Source organism: Neodiprion pinetum, chromosome 2 (genome assembly GCF_021155775.2).
Source record: "Neodiprion pinetum isolate iyNeoPine1 chromosome 2, iyNeoPine1.2, whole genome shotgun sequence".
Lineage (NCBI taxonomy): Eukaryota > Metazoa > Arthropoda > Insecta > Hymenoptera > Diprionidae > Neodiprion > Neodiprion pinetum.
Genome location: NC_060233.1, coordinates 16,365,795 through 16,388,554, shown reverse-complemented (window position 1 = coordinate 16,388,554; position 22,760 = coordinate 16,365,795). Strand labels below are relative to the sequence as shown.

The following is a 22,760-nucleotide window of genomic DNA, read 5'->3' as shown; positions in this document are numbered from 1 at the left end:
TTTGCCGAGCTGATCAAAGCCACGTGACGCCGAGCTGTCGAAACCCTTTAAAACTGGACAATTGGCTCTCGCGTGTCTCTCTTTCCATATGCTAATGTCCGTTTCACGAGTGTGCCTTCACCGACACGCGGTTATCTCGTGTGAAAACGATCGGGAAAAGCTAGGACGCGTTATATCTACCCTATATAAATTACACTCGCTTGGAAAATTTCGTCCACTTGATATATGCGAAGGGAGAGAACCGAAGGGCTGCTTTTACACTCTCATCCCCTTTTCCAGTGGTATTAATCTGCTCTTTAAGGAGACGGGGAGAATTTGGGCGAATTTCATACTTTCTGTTGAAAAAAAGTTTACTCTGGCCGCAAACGGTGAGTAAACTAAAATGTAAATAAAATCCGTGGAAAATATTTAAACTTAAAAGTCATTACTCGTTATAGATTTTTAATGAAAATTCTTCTGGTATCAAAATAATGTTAGAGTTTGTTTTGCCATTTTTTGATCAAAACTGTAAAATCTTCTATCCATTTTCACAGATTTTCAGCGTATGTTTTTGGACAGAAAATTGAAAGTTTTTCTATCATTACAACGTGTATAATTTCAATCTATGATAATTTCTTTAATCAAACAATCAATTTTTCGCGTGTATACAACTGGTGCAAATCACCGTTTTGTAACAGACAAATTTGCAATTAATTTACTCAAAAATCTAAATAATAATTTCTGAAACATCTTAGTATTTTTATCGCACAAAAAATTCTGGCAATAACGTTTGTAATTAAATATTCAATAATCACTACCCAACGCCGTGTATATCGGGATCAGGTGCAACGGCTTCTTGTAACGGCAGTTGCTTTATCCTGCGGTACAAAATTAGCATTTGTATCGGCGCTGTGCCAAATTGTTTGCTGCAGTCTATGAGACGACAATTAGTTTCATCAACGCGCTAGAATTTTAACTAGTGCGGATGATGTAGTGAACAGATAGAGTGATTACAGACAGATATGTTCGAGTCATTTGGGAGGGATATGAAAGAAGATCAAAAAACTATACTGTTACATTACAAAAATGTAATCTATTCTGTCGAGTAATGCTCGTTGTTAATTCGTGGGTCTTATTTCAATTCTAGGCAGATTGGTGAGTCTTACATGCAATAAAAATAAATAAATAAATGAAATGAATAAACGATATTCAAATATTGTAAACTTGATCTCGGACATCGATTTTTTACTTTAATTTGTTTTTAAATGCTGAACAACTTGGTTCATTCGTTTTATTTCATTTCGTGATTTGATTTCTTTGATGTTCAGAAGACATAGAACGTGTTTGTCAAGACTTTTTTTTCATCGTGACGATATCGCCGAATATCAAATTTTGCAAGATTTCACTGATATTGATTTCGATCCATAAATAGCAAAGTTAAATTGTCTGCTGAGAAAAAAAAATACCTGTATCAATGAAATAATCGCAACAGTTTTCTCAACGAAATAACTTATCGTGGATTGAAATTTAACGAATGTGTTAAACTGTTTATTATTTGAAAACAATTTGAATAAAAAAATCGGTAAACTTTGGTAGTAATTGTTTTCCTTTTATTTTTAGAAAAATAATAATTTGATCAATTCCTAGGGTTAGATTATTTAGTAATAAATTTGACAAAAAGTAAGAATATCCATCTCATTAATCTCCTGTCAAACTACAAGAGATAACATTTCGTCTCAGAATGATGATTGCATATTTTGTCTGATACTATGTAATACACATAATTGGGATGGTGGGGTTAGAAAATAGACCGGCTAAAAGAAGGGATCAAATAGCGAATATATTCAAAAAAGCGATATTTTGTTACATAGAATTTTAAAATCCGAAACATCGAATTATCAGAAGGGCCAAATGTGGAAAGGTGAAAATATAGAAAGCTGAAAAGCAGGATAATCAGCATTTCAACGTGTTACTCAATTTCTTATATTATATTAATTTTGACGATTTTATGTTCGACTCACAAAATATAAAAGATCGAGAATACAGAACGTAAAAATGTAAAAAGACAAAAATGTATACACAGAATGAGTATATGACAACGGTCGAAGGATCTAACGCGCATGTGCTTAAAGTTCTAGATCTAAAGCATTTGTTTTATCAGGGCGATCAACATTTTTGAGGTTACACACATCGCGATGATCTGTCATCTGTACCAATGCCGGTTGGTCAACCTGATAAAACAATTGCTCTTGCTCTAGAATTTTAGCGCTTTTACGGACCACGATGATAAAACAATTATCTTCTATGCTTATACACAGGAGTCGACTGTTTTATCATCAGAATCCGTAAAGTTACTCGAATTATAATCGTCACGCCAGAGTTGGTGAATTTTATCCGAGGCCACCGATTTCGTCCTGCGACGTGATGGGTTATCTCTGAAAATTCGACACTGTTGTTAAACCTCTTATTTTTCACCTTCATCTTCCACTTGCGTCTCAAAATTAATGGTTTTTAAGGGACAACACCACTGTGACCCTCTGTTTTGTTTACATTTTTTAAGAATTTTTTTTCGTGCGAAAAATAAGAGATATTCGAAAAAAAATTGTTTCGTTTTTTACCTTGTTTATTAATTCTTCAAAAAACATTTTTTTCACATTTTTCACGCCGCATGGTGGCGCTGGGGAAGCTCCCGCGTCGGATGCTGTTGTCTCCGCAGTGGTTCGCGGCACGCAGAAAAACTCGCTTCAACGTCGACTTAAAAAAAAATACGCAGTGTTTTCGTTAATAATATGATATTTTGAAGTGTAGTACGTAGAGATTTGGAAAAAAATTGATTTTTAAAAAATAGGCACGCTTTTGAAATTAAAGAATGATTTTTGAGCAAATATTCTCGTCGAAAATAGGCTATAACTTTTATTATTATTTAGATATCGAAAAAATCCTATGCAGTACATTAGATAATCTATTTTCATTGATACAGTAAAAATTTTAAGTCGATCGGATAAAAGTTGCTCGAGTTTTGCTGCGTGCCGCACTCAAAAAAGTGGTTTCGAGAAAAACGCGTTCAACGTTTTAGGTTTGTTAATTTGTCCCACTCCGGAGGCAAAAAAATCGTTGATATTGCAACTGATATCGCGGTATTAATGTTCAATGATGGCCTGAGAAGCCTCATGAAACTTCTAGAGACGTTGGGGATAATCATCGGCCCAAATTGTTTCAACTTTTGCGTTGAGACCGACGCAGCGCGGAGCGCTGCACCGCTCCACAAAATATTCAATATCTACGAAAATAATTATTTTTTCGACCTGGGTCCAACGGCATCTTAATCTTGAAAGTATTTTAGATTTTTTTTAAAATTGTTTTCAAAAAATCGATTTTTTGAAACCGTCACAGTGGTGTTGTCCCTTAACTGACGAATCGTTATCGGTGTTTTTCAGAAACGGGAGAGATCGCCAGGGAAGAGAATGGACCGGCTGCGTCGAAGTTTCCGGGACAGCTTCCGGCGGCGAAAGGACCCTCATGTCCCTGAGTCGAGCAAACCGCATCAGTGGCAGGCAGATGAAAGCGCAGTGCGTTCAGCCACCTGCGTATTTCACGTTAAGGTTAGTTTCTGTGAAATTGTCAACCCCAGCACCGATCGGTGAAATGCTGCACGCCATCTCGACGCACTTCCTGCCACGTGCATCACGACGCCATTTTTCTTCCTATCCACCCCTACACAAGTGGCTTCGCGCTTTACACAGTCCTTAAAAAAGCTTTCATCTTTTTCACATCACCCGCGACAAACGGTAACGGTTGATAATTGTCAGTCGCTGTCACGTTTCACGGGGAATTTTGTGCTCTAGAGTTTTGACACATATGAGCGATTCGTACGTATTTAATGCGCCAATTAAACGCAATGAAAAGTTTTTTATCCGATATTTTACTCTGTATTTACTCTGCGTTTACTCAATGACACGAAATTAGTGTCTCACAGCTTGAGCAGTGTCCTCTTTACCTTGATATTCGAAAAATTGACCAAAGACGATCAGCTGATTACCCGATGCACCGCCATCTTGTCGTTGTAACCACATCTTGGCGAGTTGATCGGAGGCGTCATTTCTGCTTCTTCATAAATTGCACCTAGAATCCGATGTATGACCTGAATTGAAGGCTTACAATATATTTTATATGTATTCTTCAATTTACATGTACACAGGACGAAATAAAAAGTAAAACTCTGTTTTCTGTCCTCACAGTATCTCGGATGCGTCGAAGTTTTTGAATCCAGAGGAATGCAAGTCTGCGAAGAGGCTCTCAAAGTGCTCAGGGTGAGTAATTTCAATATAACGTGTAACATGATTAACAAATGTGGGATGCGATAAATATGATTAAAAAAATTAATTTTAGTTCAAGTATGTAATTAGTAGCTAAATATTATTGTTAAATAATCACATGCTGAAGACAACGATGAATTTTTCGAAAACACCTTAACCTAACAAAGAGATAGAAATTGTTTTGGGAATGGCTAACAGCGTGTTCGGAGTAGGTGAAACGTCCCGACAATTCGACACGGTTGTTTAATCGAACTACGTCTCTGGGTACTATTATATATATATATATATATATATATATATATATATATATATATATATATATATATATATATATATATATATATTATATAAGGTAGGAAGTTTCGCGGGCTTAATATGTCTACATAATTCAGAACGAGAACTCCGCAGGAGAAATCTAAAGGGAATTCAGCTCCATGGAAAAATTGTACTTTATACCTTTATCGACTCTGTAGCCTGGTTCGCGATTCTATTTTTGGAAAGCGTCACTTGCTCGTTTCAATCGGGGGCGCAGGAATAAAAAAGTCTCCAGCTGCTGTTTCAGTTCGAATCGTTTCTGGAATTGGCTGTTGAATTTTTAGTGACAAAGTTAGATATTATTTTACATTTGTAGAATAATCTTTGCAATCATTAAACAATCAATGCAAAAATCTTACAATCCTTTTGCAAGTTTCAATCCTCGTCCAATCCTGTAATCCTGTAATTCTTATAATCAAGGAATACCTGTACTCTTGTTGTAGTAACCTGTTTAATCCTATTCTATGCCTGGCAGTCTAACCTTTTTTTTTATAATCCGAATCTTTGCAATTCCTTAGCAATCCGTGTGAAGTAGCAATACGTGTAATATTTGCACAATCCCTATGTAATCTTTGTAATTTGTTTCGTACGCTTGTAATTTTTGTTATCTTATTCCAACAATCTGTACAATCTAATTATAATCCTTGCAATCATGCGATTTTTTTGTTATCGGTCTAATCTGCCATCCTTCTTATCCATATATTAGTAATTTATACCAATAATTTTTGTACCGTTGAACTTTTGATGGTAGTTATTCCTGCCTAATCCACTTGTAATAGTTCTAATCTCATTATAACTTGATTGTAATCCTTATGCAATCTTGCTATCATCTTCCTCTAAACTTTTTAATCTTTATAATCTGTATAATCGACTTGTATCTTTGTAGTTTGTTCATAATCTCTCCAATATTGAACCACTCTGTAATCTTTGTAACTCTTGTAATCCTGTCAACTTATATTGTTCGTAATCTTAAATTTTGTAAAATCTTGTACTGATCTCTAATCAGTCATCTGCCGATTGCTTGATAACCTTAAAGTCGATTTTTTGATACTTTGTAATCATTCAACGATCTTGAGCAGGGCTGCTTTTCAAACTCTGTATAACATATCGTAAATATTTGCAGAATTCTAGGCGAAGGCCGGTTCGAGCAGTGCTTCACGTTTCTGGGGATGGACTGCGCGTCGTTGAGGATGAAACGAAGGGATTGATCGTTGATCAGACAATTGAAAAGGTGTCTTTCTGTGCCCCGGATCGTAACCACGATAAAGGCTTCAGTTACATCTGTCGAGATGGTACGACGAGGCGGTGGATGTGCCACGGATTCTTAGCGCTCAAGGAATCGGTAAGATTTCTGTCTCACCATAGAAGAATGATTTTTTATAACGAATAGTGCGTCGCAATGAAATATTTTAACGACTAAGTTTTTTATACGTCACAATACGCAATACTACAAAGTAAAATTTACCGGAATTTGTTATTCATGTTCTATAATAGTTTTTAAATGAGTTTCCTAAACAAGTAACTAATTGCGATGTCGACGAAATATATTTCAACGTTTTTCACGTGGAAGAAATAATTTTTTTATTACAAGAATCTTGTGAATTATAATGGTATTTAAACATTCAATGCTTCGAACAGTGTTGGTTTGCACCGAAATTAAAGAATTATTCCTTGTTATAGAATACAGATACCGAATTTAAAAGACTTCTGACCAACGAGGTTATTTCTGTATTCTACTTTGACAAACGAATTTGCAAAACTCTCAAACGTCACTTAATTTTATTTTGGAATATATCAGCAACAACCTGATAGTAACGAAATTGAATTGTTCAAATATTTCGTCAAGAATCACCAGCCGTTAGAAAAAACGTATTTGCATAGCTGTTTCATTACAAAATACAAAATGTATTGTAACAGAATTTGACAAATTATAAGCTACAAGTTTTCCAAAAAACGTGATTAAAATATATTTATATCAGTAATCTTACTGGTTTCAGGAAACGATTCCACTTCTTTTCGTCATCAAACCATTGTTTGACTCGATTTGCTTCGAAAAACGTTACAAAAAGTTTAAAGCCTTTGTGAATCATCGAATATTCCTGTATGCTTCAAACTAAATTTCAGGGTGAACGTTTGAGTCACGCTGTGGGTTGTGCCTTCGCTGCTTGCTTGGAACGGAAACAACGTAGGGACAAAGAATGTGGAGTGACGATGACGTTTGATCCGAAAAATTCGACGTTCACGAGGAGTGGAAGTTTCAGACAATCGAGCTTGACCGAACGGTTGCAGGACTCGCATGAACGAGCAGTTGGTCAGTATATAATCTTGTGTACAAGATAAAAAAATGAATAAAAAAATAAAAGATTGTCCAATCTATCTAACATGCCGAATTAAATATTTCGTTGATTCGATTAAACGTGGTTTATCACAACAACTCAAAATATCGTTCTGATAACTTCTTTGTTGAATCGAATCACATTTTGTTTCACACTATTTAGTGAACAGGGTAAATCCTTTCTCTGTGGGTGAAGAGTGTTGTTGAAATAATCACAGTGCCTGGATTTCTCGCACCAGACGAGTTTTACACCGATATGAGATATTTTTTTTTTTTTTTGCAGATGTTCCTCCGGTGAAGCAGGTCTTCAACCCATTTGCGATCGAACGACCTCACGCCACACCCTCGATGCTTGAGCGCCAAGGTTCGTTCAGGGGTTTCACCCAGCTCAACCAGGCTTCGCCGTTCAAGCGGCAGCTCAGTCTTCGAGTTAACGATCTTCCCAGCAATCTAGAACGTACCCGAAGCCACAGCCTCGAACCCACGGATCTCGCTCGAATGCCACCCACCCTTCCTCACAACATACCGCAAAAACCTCCAGGTGAATATCAATCGTTTTCAAAATTCTATCGCAGTTATTATCATGTACTCTTACGTCAGCCTTCGCCGTCCAAACGGCAAATAACATAAATTTACCTCCAAAGACCAAAGGGCGGGATACACGCGATTGGAAAGCAGTTGGGGGTTCAAACCAGTATAGGGTATATTGTGTTACAACTTACTTATTTTTTACACCACTTGCGATGGAAAGTTTGTTCTGAGAAGCAACAAATGTATCAATGACGACGCATAAAGTTTACGTTAGGTAACTTATCCACAATGAAATAGTGCGTAAAATTGAGTTATTCGGAAGTGCGCAGATTTCACACACTGACGAAAACCCTAGTGTGTGAAATCGAGCACTTCAGTTGTGCGCATGCGCCAACGTCGTTTTACTGCACTGTTCGGAAATGTAGGGCACTTGACGGACGCTCCTTAGGCTTCGAAAATCGATCTTTCCAAGCAGATGTTGAAAAACCCGAATAAACGAAAAGTAATTCGACATCGAAGAACGAGATTCGAACGGATTCAAGAGAAAGCTGGAACGTGAACGTTTCCTTGACATCTATCGAAAATAGTGTTGTTCAAATCTTTCGATTATCATCGTCAAGTGTCAATAAAGGGAAGATAGATGATTCATCGTCGGTCCCAATTTTTATCAATACAATATCTTCAGCTACCTTGAGAGAACAAGTAGCTGGTAATACATGAAAATAGAATTATTTATCGATCATTTTTATATCAGTGAAATAATTTATGTATATATCAATACAGAGTAACAAAAGTATTCCGTTGAAGACAACATTTCATTAAACTCTTAATTGTGAGTCTTTTAATTGATCGCTAATAACGTATCAGATAAATTATCATGCGATTCAATTAACAAATTGACGCTTTATCGTATATATTATTCAATTCGTATAATCAATTGCTCATCTTCTGAAGCCCGAAGAGCAAACTAGAGGTCTATAATCAGAAGATGTATAATTTTTTGGAGATAACTACGTTATAGACATAACTTTGCATGTTATATGGTGATATGAACTGTTTGGTTTCAATAATATTATAAAATATTATTTTAATTTTATGCCACTGCAGAGTTCGAGGGATATGATGAAGGTTAATACACATGTGTTGTAGCTATTGCATATTGCTTGTTTATTCAATGTTGTAAATTCATGTTCTTGGAACGTTCAGACATAATACAATTATTATGACCGTGTCGACACACCAATTGTAGTCGAGAAAAAAACCCTGTAACCGTAAAAACATGACCTTCAAGTGGTATAATCGATCAGTTTATTTTATCCCACCATGAAGAAAACTGATAGAAACTGGTTTAAAAGGTTGAACAGAAACATGTACGTCCAGTAATTGAAATTTCAAATGCTTCACCAATTCATTCCAGTTTATCAGTTTCTTTCAATTTCTGTACTTCGTAATGATTTGTATTGTAACTTTGTAGGCATTCCCATGTTTCCGATCAGTCGATAAGTATTGTACAGTAGAATGTCAATTACCACATAGTGAGTTTAAGTACGATATAATATCCACTACTTTGCATATTTAGTGACCAGTTGAACCTGCGTCAACTTTTTGTACGCAATATACAATCTTTGTTCGCAGTGAGTCCAATTCCGGAAATATCGCCCGGAGGTCAAGATAGCGTCTCAGCAATGTGTCAGCAGCTCTCTCGAGGGCTTTCCCTTCTTTCGAGTAACGACGATTACAACGGGTCAACGCACATATCGTCCCGAATCAGTTCAAATTCCGTCTCAAAGCAGCTCTTCAGTACAATGACGCCTCCAGGTTGGTAGTCGAAGCGATGCCATATTCCAGTAAATGACCATAAATGCAGGTTTCGGTTAATTACTTTTATGCGGAGCAATGAAATATACTTTATCTTAAGTTTCATAAGTTAGACATTGTGAAATGGAGCCTGTTGAGATCCGGATTACTCCGGATAATGTTACACGGGTGATATAAAACGGTAAATCCGCCTGGATTTATGTAATTCACTGCACGTTTGTACGCTGATGTCCTCTTGAATTTCGGCAACTGAGAGTACATTTTACTGATCGTCACTTGTCTCATTGTTCACGATTGGTGGATTTCCCACTTTATGACTAATCGTGGAACGTGAGACAAACGATAATCGGTATAATGTACTTTCAGTTGCCAAAATTTTGGAAAACAGAACAGAATGAAATAATTCGTTTCTTTCCACCTTACCGTCAGAGCAAGCAACTTTTGTTCAAAATTTGGTCGATTTCTATAGCAAGTGTATTTCATGTGTTTGTAAATTGTCAAATGCTAGACGAAAATTCCATTCCATTCGGGCATAATCCGAAATCTCAATTCACTACATTCAGGCAATTAAACACAAATACAGCATTCTCTCGAATAAGACTGCAAACAATGATTCAATTATGAAAATCAGAAAAAGAATCTGTTTGATTGGAGAGGATGTCCGACCTTTATGCTTTATCGATAAATTCTGTAAATCGTATCACGACTCACACTTTTTTCTTCGCCGAAGTGGTGAAATCTTCACAAACCTTGGGAAATGAGAGGGTTATGCAGATTGCGTTTGTGTAGTCACTGAGTGAATTTCGGAAAATTGACGATAAGATACAAAACGAATTAGACACAGCTGTATTAGCGTATCATAACCTCAATCAGTAAATTCAGAGTATTGCTAACAACTTTCAAAACTCTTTTCAGTGAACACACGTGCACAATTGCAAACACTCAATCCCCAGTTTGGAACGATTCTATGGTGAAGGAAGGAAAAAAATTGCAAAATATGATTTTCCTACTCATTATTAATCAGTATTCCGACATTCCTTTTGAGTTATGCACATCTTGTTTCTATACCGCATCGTTCTTACCCTTGTACTGCTTTCTTCTGTGCAGTGAGCAACAGCAATTCATTCGAAGATACGAAGTTGAACAACAACATAAATAACAACAACATCAACCATGTTGGTCCCAGTTGGCAGGATGAACCGACTCTCGCCAATTCTAGACTCACGCCGATTCTCAATAGAAGCTGCAACCTGAGTCCTGTTCTTCCAAGGACTTCCGTCACACCAGCGATGATGAGCACTCCGGGACCGACGCCTACTGTGGGTGTCTTCGGCACTCCACCCAACGCCAGCCCTGCGTTCAGTTCCGCCTCGACATCGTCGCTTGGTGGAAACACAACCACTCCTTCGTTGAACCGATCTCCAGTACCTGTAAACTCGGTCACGCCGTTGAATCGGTCACCAAATTCCGGGCTACCGTCTACTTCCCCAATTCCCACATCTGGCATTCCGATTGCCGCCACCAACACCATGCAATCAGTTTCACAGGTAAATCCACTCAAATTCGACGACAGGTTCTATTTTTACTGCAACCAAGAATACAAAAACCAAATTTAGAAATTAATAGCTCTAATCTATTGGTATTAAATTTTTTCAAGAATGTTTTGTTGAAAATCAAACATTTTGAGACCAAGATTGATGTGGACAAGCTTTTGGTTTAGAAGCTACAGGCAAAAACAAGTAATTAGAATGTGAGAAAGTTTCTAAAAATAATTTCCGCCCAGGCTAACTTGTGTATGTGTTTGCATTAATCGCACTCTGTCTCGATTCAACAATTCAACTTCTCGAGGTGTATTCAATTGCTTATTGAAATGATTTTTGAATCTTTGAAAATACGATCCTTCTTCTTTGCAGTTACAGCCAGTCACCACAGCGGCGAATCTTCCCAAGCCTGAACAGTGGTTGGGAAGTGTGACTGGTGCTGTATCTCCTGTACCGACAAGTCCTAGACGAGCACCAGCACTTCATTTAAGGGCGCATTCGCTGGGCTCCGCTGCTGGAAGTCAGACCTTCGCGTCTCGCGGAGGTCCCGCGGATCCGTTTGACGCTGAATGGGCCGAAATCGCAGCGCGGAATCTTCAACAGTCGACAACAAATCCGTTCATAATGTCGAATGCAACGCAAGCTTTCCAAGTCCAATTGTAGCGCCGAGAATTCTCTGATAGCGTCGCTAAATACTATCAGACTAACACGTAGTGACGGCTTCTTGTGCGTTCGCACTCTGAATGGCTGCGCGATAGAAAGTATTACACGTAAATTAATCGCTTGTACTTATACCAGTGGATTTCTGCCGCTGTTGCTACACAGTTTGCGAATAACTGTGAATTTCAAATTCATACATAAATTTTGTGTTGTCCTACAGGCTCTCTCTATTTTAAATTTCATTTTGCTCTTGGTATGTTGCAGAGCGTTACAAAAAAACCACAATTTGCAGGCTGTTAGATTTTTTAAAACTCAGTTTTCGAATCCATCTTATCCACGATCGATTTTGAAATTTTTCCCGTGGGTACATTCAGTGTGAATAAACTAAAATTTTCAGTCAAGAGTAAAGGTGAGCAAGCATTTAGTTCTGAAGATACAAGCAAATCAATTAAAAATGTCAGTTCAGTTCAAAATGCGGGAGGCACAGAAAAAATCGTTAGGATTTTGAACAAAAATTTGAAGTTTTGGGATTTTGCAATTCCTTTTCAAATCTGGCAGAACTATTTCTTCCCGTTCACCTTTTTTATTAGTATTTCAATATTATTCGAACCTATTATTTGAAATTGATTTGCTCATGTTTCCTAAACTAAGTGTTCACCCATTTTTGCTCTAGATACAAAAATCTTATTTCTCCATGGAGAATTCACCGTGTAAAGTACATTGATTGAATTATGGCTCACAGTGATTTTTCTGAACATGCAATTATTGGAGAGCCGATTTCCTTAAGAATCTAAAGCTTCACAAATCGTGTTTTTTATGGCGCCCTACGACATACTAACGGGTTTAATGAAATTGACAATGATGAGGGTCGTGGTCAGATAAAAATTGTCTGGAATTCCCTGTATGCACGTATGTCAACGTAACATGTAACTTCGGGAAGTTTATAAATGTTTACGCACAAGTAAAAGGTGTGCATCATGAAAACAGACGAGGAAACAGAGTAGGAGCCACAAGTTATAAAAGTCTGCAGATTTTTCGTTATTGAAAATCGGTTGATGCAATCCAGTCTGTGTCAAATTCTCTATGAACCGTTTAGTTTATGCGATGTTGGGAGTTTCTAAAGCTCATTTATACCCATTTGTATCCATTTGTATGGCGAACTTTCCATTCGCAATCTTTACGTGCCTAAATTTTATATATTTTCAACCTCGTTTATACATATTACCATTCGTTCATTTTGGTATAATGTCGTGATGTGAGGTATCGATCTCACGGTTTGCAGGGTTGATGTTTATATCATTGCAGGATCAAAGCAAAATTAATCATTAGTAACGTATATCAAGGTGGTAATTCCGCGGGCTGATTCGAGTTCATCGCGGATATTTACGTCCGTCGCTTGCGATATGTTTTAGTATTATCAATGGGAGTTGCTTCTCCAGTCTTAATTATCATATCGATGTAATGAAAAGCAGCGTGACAATTATTCAGGACGAATGATTCGTATCGTCTGGTTCAGAATTTAATAAATGAGAAACAATCGTTTTATAAGTCTCCAGTGATGTGTTCTTGCTATGAAATAGAAACAGTTCTGAGCGGATTCCTATAAAAAAAGCAGAGATATTAAAGACTTGAGAAATACTTTTATAGTTGGAATGTTCAAAATAATTAAATTCTGCAGTTTGTTATCCGATATTAACGCTTTCAGGCTCATTTTGATCACTGACCAGATCCCCAAAAATTATCCGAGAAAAATTCAAGGAATCGTTCCTTATAGTACAGTTATAACGCACAATGTAATTGTTAACGAAAATCTGTCTTACCATGCTTATGCAAATATATTTTTATCCATTATGGACACAATTTTTCATAAAATTTGTTTCAAGAGATCTTTGAAAGATTCCTGTGGGGAAGACAATAAACCCGAAACATTAGAATGGAAAAAAGAACCGGTTTAATCATTTTAAACGTTCTAACTAAAAAACCATTTTTCATAATGTGGATACATCAACCTGTGTTAATCGAAATTTCGTGGAATTGTTTCTGTTATATAGTAAAGATATGTTTTTTATTCGTGTTCACTATCCTTGGCACAAATAAGGTTGCAAATCTTTTAAACGGTTTTTTCTATTTTTAATTTTTGATTATGACAGCGCGGCTCATTCATCCCTAATGCCACACATTGCAGATCCAAGAAAGAGAGAATATTGTTCAGAATATATCGGTTTTATCTTGCAACGCTCGTTACCGATATAATTTCTGTGATAGAAGCTTTAATAGCCGATCCAAGCGTAAAGATAATACCGTAAAGAGCAGCAGACGCGGTTGTAGAATTGAGGGAATAAAACTGCAATATAGTAAATATGTAACACGTGTTTAATTTTAGTGAAAAGTTGTTAAAAAATCGTTGTTGGTGATGTAGGATTTGAATAATTGCAGAAGATGAAATTTTTACGGCAGTATTTTTCTTTGAATAATTGTTATCATAAAAAAGCTCGAGAAAATTGTCAAATTTAGGTACCCTACTTAAAGAAAGTGCACCGTATAGCAATTAGTTATATAGAGATCATTCTTATATAACAGTTAGATCACGAATTGAAGAATAATTATATCGCTACGATGCATCGATATAGAAACATTCATAATAATATCACCAGATATGAACAAGTAAAGAATATTATAAATGTCGCACGAAATTAAATGTCGTAAGAATAATATATATACAATGCTGCGCAACTGATCTTCTGAAGTTTTTACAGATCAATCAAAAGGTGAAATAATCTATTTTCTCTAAATTCAAAACAGACACTGTTTTTATAATACCGGAAAACTTGAAATCGATACAGCGGTCATTGAGATACTGATTTGACAGACTGTCTCCATGCTGTGGTTTGAATTTATCGTTGTTGAAAAAAGTATCTGCTTCTTGTAGATTTCAAAACTCAATAATGCGTTATACAAAAAGGGGAACCTTCTTCTTGTCCGACGTGTAAAGTCAACATACACAATTTGTAGTGTACCGTTATATTTTTTATAGTGCCTTAGTAAAAAATCAATAACGCTATTTTCTGCTGAGACATTTTGACATTCTGTCGAGTATAAAGAGTGTCGATTAATTCGCCGTAATAACTATGACGAGTTAAAATGATAACAGGCCAGTACTTATAAACGAAAAATTGAAATGTTGGATTATTTTTATTCGGAATTCTGTGAATCACCGTGTTATATTGTTTTTCAAACTTGAGCAAAATATACTTAATATGACATATAGAATATCGGTAGTGTGATCACTCAGCATTGTTTCAAATTCTAATAAAAAAAAGTTTGTAATAGTTCTAAATTTGTGGCTATAACATATTATGATAAAAAATAATTACTGCAAACTTGCAGTTATTCGAAATTCAGTAATAAATAGTTGTATGAAATATGTTTAACTCAAGATAAATGTAACACCTGTTAGAATCTAGATGATTAATGATGATCGCACAATATAGCCGCACCGTATCAATATTACCGTATTAACTACAACAGTAAAAATGTTGGTTATAATCTGCTCTCTCTGTCTAACTGCAATTTCGAAAAAGGCGTGAATAGTATTGAAAATTTTTGATATCATTTATAACAATTGAGTGACCGACTAATAGTTGGAACGCAATAATGATTAAAACTTATTTTTAAGTTGAGAGGAAAACGAATTACTTAAATCATTTGAAGGGAAAATGGGCAAGAATTTAAATTGATTATTACGAATATCAGATTTTTTTTTTATGAATTAGGGTACATATATTAGACTGCTTCAAAAGAAAACCATTTTTTTTTTCGATCTCCAGCTTCATGAAATCATAGTTTGTAACATAATATTGAACCTCGTGAAAGGAAATCGCCGTGCGATTTTTTTACGAGGTGTCGCATCGAGATTTTGTAATTCCCATTTGATTAACACGTAAGAAATCCAATTCTGACGGTTGGAGGGAGATAATAATTTTTCTATGTAACGAACGGAACTCTATATAGTAGCGCTTGACAGTTTATATGTTTTCTTCGAATCGCCGTGTCGGAGAAATTTTTTAATCGCACGATCTTCGAGTGATTCAACATTGCGTAAAACGTGGTTTTTCGCCTTTTCGAAAAATTATTATCTCTCTCCGACCGTCAGAATTGGATTTCTTACGTGTTAATCAAATGGGAATTACAAAATCTCGATGCGGCACCTCTTAAAAAAATCACACCGCGATTTTCTTTCACGACGTTCAATATTATGTTATGAACTATGATTTCGTGAAGCTGGAGGTCGAAAATAAAAAAAGTTTTTTTTTTGAGGCAGTCAAATATATATATTATATACACTATATATATCTACATTATACATTATTATATTATACATATATCAGCGATGTATGCATTGTAAATAGAATACTTGTTTATAATATATTGCAAACATAGTTAATATTAAAATTAATTAACACATTAATGTATTATACATGTTATTAGCAACTAACAAATAAGTGAACAAATTTAACTTATAATTAATATACATACATATAATGATGCTGATTATCAATATTATTGCTCGTGTTACAAAAACACAAAGAAACAAACTAACAGAAAAATAGATTTGAAAATAGAGCAATTGTTAATTTATAGCAGTTTTTCCACTGCTCACGAAAATATATATAATAGTATTACATTCCTAATAGTATTCTCACGAGGTACATTTTTGCGCAAATTCCTAACACATGATCATTAACATTATTGCGATATTTCGACGATTTCTTTATTTATTTTTTATTTTAATCGTTAAGTTTTACGTAATAAAAAATCTGCCTCAGTACCATATTTTTGGTAAAATGAACGGAAGCTGATTGTAAATTGATAATCGTTGTAAATAGATGCTAGTTTTCATTTCATCATTGCACATACTACTCTTTTTTATTCATCGCAAAAATCTGCCTCAACTATTATTATCATAATTATTCTTAATATTATTATGATTATTGATGACATAAAAATATCTATCTACTGTAATTCTAATGGGTGTTGGGATGAAGTCATAATTGCACATTGATCGAATGGAAGAAAAAGCAATTTTTCGAACATTTCAACAATATTTTCGTTTCTAAATCGAATTCAAATAACTGTATTCATATTCGATTGAGGAGATGTACGAATACAATCGATAATATTTATAGAGTCGTTAGCACAAATGAAGTTGGTGGTACTTATTTGAGGTACTTAAGTTACCTACATATCGAACGTTAATCGAAAATGAAAGAATATGTACTTAAATAATATATTATACAGGATAGCTTATTTAGCGAAAAACGTCCATTGGAGAAATGAGTCTTTCTTTTTCCAAATCAACGTTAGGGTTATAAATAAATAAATATATAAATCTTGTGCGATGTACGGTAACTGAGAAAGTGTATTTGCATACACATATATACCTGATATAACACTGATAATATAATATATTACGATTGCTATTTGTTAATGTCTTAAATATTATTATACATAATATATAAAATATGCAATTTATTTCTTCGATTATGTATGATATAATGGTATATAAACTAGGAATTGTATCTTATGTATTATGTATAATGATTGGAAAACGATATAGGCAACTATAATATTCAGAGTTCGGTCGATATTCGATTTGTCTACTTTGACGGAGCGAATAATTACTTCAATATAAATTCTGATTTATAGAAATCGTTAAAATTGAATTCGTTATAGACGATTTTATATTAAGTTGGTGTAATATGAATTAAGAACAGAAACAGGAAAAAAAAAAACAACAAACTATGCTAATAATTGCTATATTCTACGAAAAGACCAATACATACAAATCAAAAGATAAAGATATAAACAGAATTGTGTTACTTGTTCTCTTATAAGTATAATGCAGTGTTGAAAAGTTAATAAAACTCGATGGAAAAATATCGCATGCTTTGCGCATGCCGCATGAATAGTTAACTCGAAGTCGTTTCATCTGATTCGATTGTTTAGGCAGGCAATTTGAATCTTGGATTCATTTTGTACCCGCTTTTATAGCTGGTGCGTGTAAATAATACGGCAGATCGTGGGAGAAACGAATACGAGACAGAAAGAAATAGGGAAAAAGAGAGAGACTTTAGGAGTGAAAAAGAAAACAGAGAGTAAGATGATTTACTAAAATCAGCGACGTATGATTTAATGAACGTGTATAATATTTTTCAAAATACCTTGTATCGCAATGTATTAGTTGCCTCTGTATAAAAATACCTGCGGTCGATAATAATATCTGTTGTGATTACATATAAGTATATGAGAGTCAGTGTGTTCCTTACCTGATCCATTAAAGTAATATATTATAAATAATGCAAAAGCTTCTATTTATTTATTTTTTTATTCACTGGAGTATCCGCAAAAATGCCGCAGTACAGGATAGTTCAGAATAGTCGTATCAAGCCTTAGAAGGTTGGAGAGGACATTGCGTCAAGACATTTTTCGCAAGCGCCCTTTGTCGGTTCAATTTAGTCAATTCAGGCCGAATAGTTGCGAATTGACGCCTGCAGATAGGCAACTCTTCGCGCATACCTGCTTCTCATGCTGCTGCTTTCGCCGATCAACTCACGTGACGGTCATTCGGGGTATAAGCCATAGGCATATCAGCCAAAAGTGTAGACAACACGACACGCAGGCGTGCACGGGAAGTTGCCTGCGGGCGTTAATTTTGTTTTGTTTTGGCATCCCCTACAACTTCGTAAACTTTGATATTACTGTTTTGAAACACCTAGTGCATAGAATAATGAATTTGAATGAGTTTCAACTATTAACTTATGAAACGGTTATGATCGCACAATTGACATTCACGTATTTTCGATTTGAATAACCCAAAAACTAACCTTAAAAAATTAATGGCCAACACAAATTTTGAAATACGATATTTAACAAAATTATTAGAGAGTAAAAGGAAAAGTATGTAAAATATTTTCCGTTCTTGATTAATATTGAAGCAGTTGATTAATAATAAGAAAGATATTATGTCTGAGCTACTGGAAATATTCAATAAGTATCCTCCGAGCGTGCCGTCACGTTGTCGGCAAAAATTGCCGCGGAGTGCTCTAATCTGTCCGCGTTGTCCACCGTCTGGAACTCCGTGCTCAGGGGAGTCAAAAGTCAAGTATCAGCTCACCTACACGTGTAACAGGTAAATTCGGCCTGAAAGATTAGATATTTTTATTAGTATGAAGAAATGTTGTTGTGATATTGCAACGATATAGAAATATTATTGTTACATTCCTACAATGTTGCAGGAAAAATCACGATGCAGAAATATTGGACCAATATTGCTGAGATATAGGATTATTATAGCGATACCGTTGCAAAGTAGAAATATTATAGCAATAATCCGGCAATTCTCTATCAACTTAGTAGCTGCAATTGAACTACAAAAATATAACAGTATGTTCCTGTGATACAGAAATGGCACAAGAATCTGCTGTAATATAGAAATACTCTAGCAGTATTGTTACAAGCTAGAATTACTACAGCAACATTACTGCAATATTCCTGCAACGTATTTGAAGTATCATGGCAATATTGTTTCGATATTTTTTTAGCCTTGCAGTTACAATTGCTGTATCGATATATTGCAGCGATATTGTTGGAACATGCCTGCAACTACTCCATATCAACTGCAATAGAAAAAAATTGTAGTAATATTTGTGCAACATTGCATACTCTGTGAGAACAGTGCATAAAAATTCTCTGATAACTTGTTGATAAAATAATTGAATATTGCGGATGTAAAAAATGCTTTGAAATGCTCCGACATTTAGAAAAAGATTGGTATTACAAACAAGTGATCTAATATTATTCCTGAGGAATGTTAAATCCTCATTTATTATGTAATGAAATATTATTTCAAGTTTCGGTAAAAATTTGCGGAAACTTCTGATTGTCTCATCCATCTTGCATAGTCTTTGCTGCATAAGGTCTTTCAGAATCCTTTTTAGAGTTTTAGTAGACAAGGATTCAGGGCATTTTCTCCAATGAGCATAGTAACTTACCAACACAAGCCTAATCGCAAATCCTTATGCCTTAAGGTCGACGTACGAGCCCTGCTATTTTCCAGCTATCCCATCCTGTCCTCCTCCTCCGTCGCCACCCCCGCCGCCGATATGCTGCGATCTGAAATTCGTCAATTGTTGCGAGAAATCGGTTCGCAGAAGATGACAAATTTCGATATTTAACAACTTGTAAAAGTGCTTAATTGTTATGATGATCAACTAGCTACAAACTGTACATGATAAGATCGAAACCATGAATAAATTTTAAGTTAATATCTAGTTGATGTTTGAAGAACAACCAAATCGAAAAAAAATCACTTTTGATGTTTTAGTTGATTATTTTCAGTTTTCAATATGTATTGGTATATAATGTATTGGTAGGTATAGAAATAAATAGATTTCGGTGAATTTTTGAACAGATGTCCGTTTTTTTTTTTTTTTAAATTACACCGCCATGAATGCAAAAATTTTGCTGTCGATAAAACGACGTTGCCTGTGAAACAAACGATGACGAGATATAAGAAAATGACGGTAAACTTTCGATCGAGCATCTAGTCCACGATCTAGTCTGTATAAAACATACTCTCTCAGAAAGCAAAATTTTAAATTTTCCGTAAGAAATTAATAACTTCGAACACGAACTTCACTTAATTTTTTAATTATCCAAATATAATATATTATTTATAAATGTGAGTTATACGTATAGTATAACAATTCAATGTCTGGTGAAACCTGAACATCGACAGATAAGGTTAACATCTAAAATTACAGGTACGTGGGCTATTTTCTGTATATATGTTTCAAAATTCATTTGATTTTATTCTGATTTAAATACAGCATTTCCTTAAGATACAATCTAGATATTAACAGGTGTTTTATGTTGAGTCAGCTATTACACTCATTGCCGGCCAAAGTTTGAATACGATACACAGCGTTATACTTGAATTAAAAAAATTGTTCAAGAAAGAAAAATACGTTAGATGTTCGTACGATGTATAATTTTTTAAAGAAAAATTTCTCTCCCGTTACCGCAGGTGGGTAAGAGGATATAAATTAAAAACCGAAAAATGTTGTGCGAAGAAAGTAATGAAAAAAAAACGAGCACTTTACCTCCACCTTGCTATCATTGTAGACCACCTCGTTTCCATTGCCCAGCTTACGGCTGTCCTCCTCCTGAACCTTGTCCTCCACAGTGGCCATCTTGTCCAGAACCCTGCCAACCTCTGGCAAGTATGAAATACATAGTATGACGTGATTTTTATGGTACCTCAGCCACCTGGAGAAGTGAGCGAGAACTCACCGCGTACACAATAATTTCTAGTTTCACAATAATAAAAGGCGGCCCGCAATGTTAGCTGGAAAACAAATGTGATTAAAAAAAAAAAATATATCGCCAGATTCTGTTGAGCGCCTGGCGTGGTCAACACGCCTCGAAATCTTTATCTTCGCTAACCCTCGGGAATATTCTCGGTAACTTGGTACCGCGGAGAGGGAAGGGATAGTTTTTGGAGAGAGAGAGACAGAGAGAGAGAGAGTAACTCGACAACAGCACACTAATTAACAAAAATCAAATAAAATAATACATTTTACAATAGCGGTGATACAGAAATAAAAAAAAAGTAATTCAAAATTCGACCTACACGAGAGGTGACACTTTTTACATACGCAAACTCGACGAAACCCGGTGCAGCTGAATTTGGCTGCACTCAATTTGAAAACAAAAATGATTCAACTCAAAACCGTGACTCTACTCTACACTTTACATGAACAAAATTGACTCTACGCGTTATCGCGAGAACTCAGGCTACGGCGACCAAACAAGGAGATCGGCAAACAAATTTCGAAGCTGTCGTAACGCAATTATAAAATGGCCAACCGTTGATCGGTGCGCCGATCTTAATCGCCCTCGAAACCGGTTCGCTAAGAATCAATAGCGCTTGCTTGCCGCTCCGCAGCCACACCAACAATCCTCCAGTCCAATTTTCAAACTTCAGTTACGCTAATCTTTAACAGCAAACGCAACGAACTCTGTTCCACAAATACGTCTCTAGATTCGACTTTTAAATTTCTATTCTTTCCTTGAACAACGCCAGGACTCAAATCAAGAGCTTCGCTAATCGGAGCTGAGAGCCGAACATGCTTTGAACATAGGCGCTAACAATCGTGAAACATTCTCATGATCTAATCGGTTTTCGTCTTATGAAATTCTTTGCTATCGTTGACTTCCGCTGTCGCGGAACGCTGGTTGGCTGTCTGGTTCTCCGGTGTTCCATCGTTCGGTAGTGGCGTGGTGACAGCTTCGCGAGGCTATATGACCATAGACTCATATATGACGTAGACTGAGCGTTAGGTCGGAGCGAGTGTCCCCTGAACCTTGATTCCGCCGTTTTTGATGCTATCCTTGTTTTACACCCGTAGTTGATACGGCTATCTCTTTCTAGCGATCTCGGGGTGGGGATATGTAGGATGGCACAACCTGCAACTGCCCCTCACTGGCTTTTCTCTTCCCCTCCAGTGCTTGATTCCCCTACCATGGGCGATATTGAGAGAGGAGTAGGGCGTAAAACCCCATAAGAGAGAAAGAGACAGCACCAACAACGACAGGCGTTCAGGGGACAAGGGAAATTGTCAGTGTACTCAGTCAATTCTATATATAAGTCTATGTATATGACGTTAGCGTGGGAGGGAAAGCTACGGCTCGCTGGCCAACAACGGGAATCTCGTCCGCTTTGGTTTTCCTCGCGGCAGAGCTCTACGTTGGTGCTCCTTCCGTAGCCTCGTGTGAGGCCCTTCTCTTGTTGCAATTCTCCTCGACTGTGGTCCTATGACGCCGTTGAATTTGTCGCTGATCCCTTATCTGGTGTTGCAATTATTCGAAACAAAAAATAAACAAAATTCGTGTCAAGTCTAATTCGCCAGCCTGTAAAGTGTCCCCTCTCAGAGTTTCGGACGCGTGACTCTCGGCCTGGCGCTCTGTTTCGAAATTACGCGCGATTGCGATCGCGAATCTAGGTTCCGCCTAGGGTTCGGAGAGCGACTTGGAACTCGCATAAAAATTCCCGCCCCTCCACCCCTAGATGGAACGTGGGGTGGTAGAGCGCCAGCGCTATCTTCCGCGAGCCGAACTCCTCGAGGTGACCGCAGCTTAAAATTAGTGACGACAATGCGCCAGGACAAATACTCAAAACAAAAAAAAAAAAAAAAAAATGAAAAT

At 36.1% G+C, this 22,760-nt stretch overlaps 1 protein-coding gene across 5 annotated transcripts in view; it reads left to right on the top strand.

The window, feature by feature from the left end:
* Nucleotides 1-17,794, top strand: part of numb (NUMB endocytic adaptor protein) — a 95,647-nt gene extending 77,853 nt beyond the window's left edge. For all 5 annotated transcript variants that reach the window (XM_069133446.1, XM_069133445.1, XM_046614845.1 and 2 more), the window contains 8 exons: nt 3,417-3,581; nt 4,218-4,289; nt 5,734-5,952; nt 6,735-6,921; nt 7,229-7,486; nt 9,112-9,294; nt 10,402-10,841; nt 11,208-17,794. In XM_069133446.1, the coding sequence (XP_068989547.1) occupies nt 3,444-3,581; nt 4,218-4,289; nt 5,734-5,952; nt 6,735-6,921; nt 7,229-7,486; nt 9,112-9,294; nt 10,402-10,841; nt 11,208-11,498 (1,788 nt within the window). In that variant the 5' untranslated portion in view covers nt 3,417-3,443 and the 3' untranslated portion in view covers nt 11,499-17,794. The remainder of the gene's footprint in view (nt 1-3,416; nt 3,582-4,217; nt 4,290-5,733; nt 5,953-6,734; nt 6,922-7,228; nt 7,487-9,111; nt 9,295-10,401; nt 10,842-11,207) is intronic.
* Nucleotides 17,795-22,760: the final 4,966 nt, after the last annotated feature.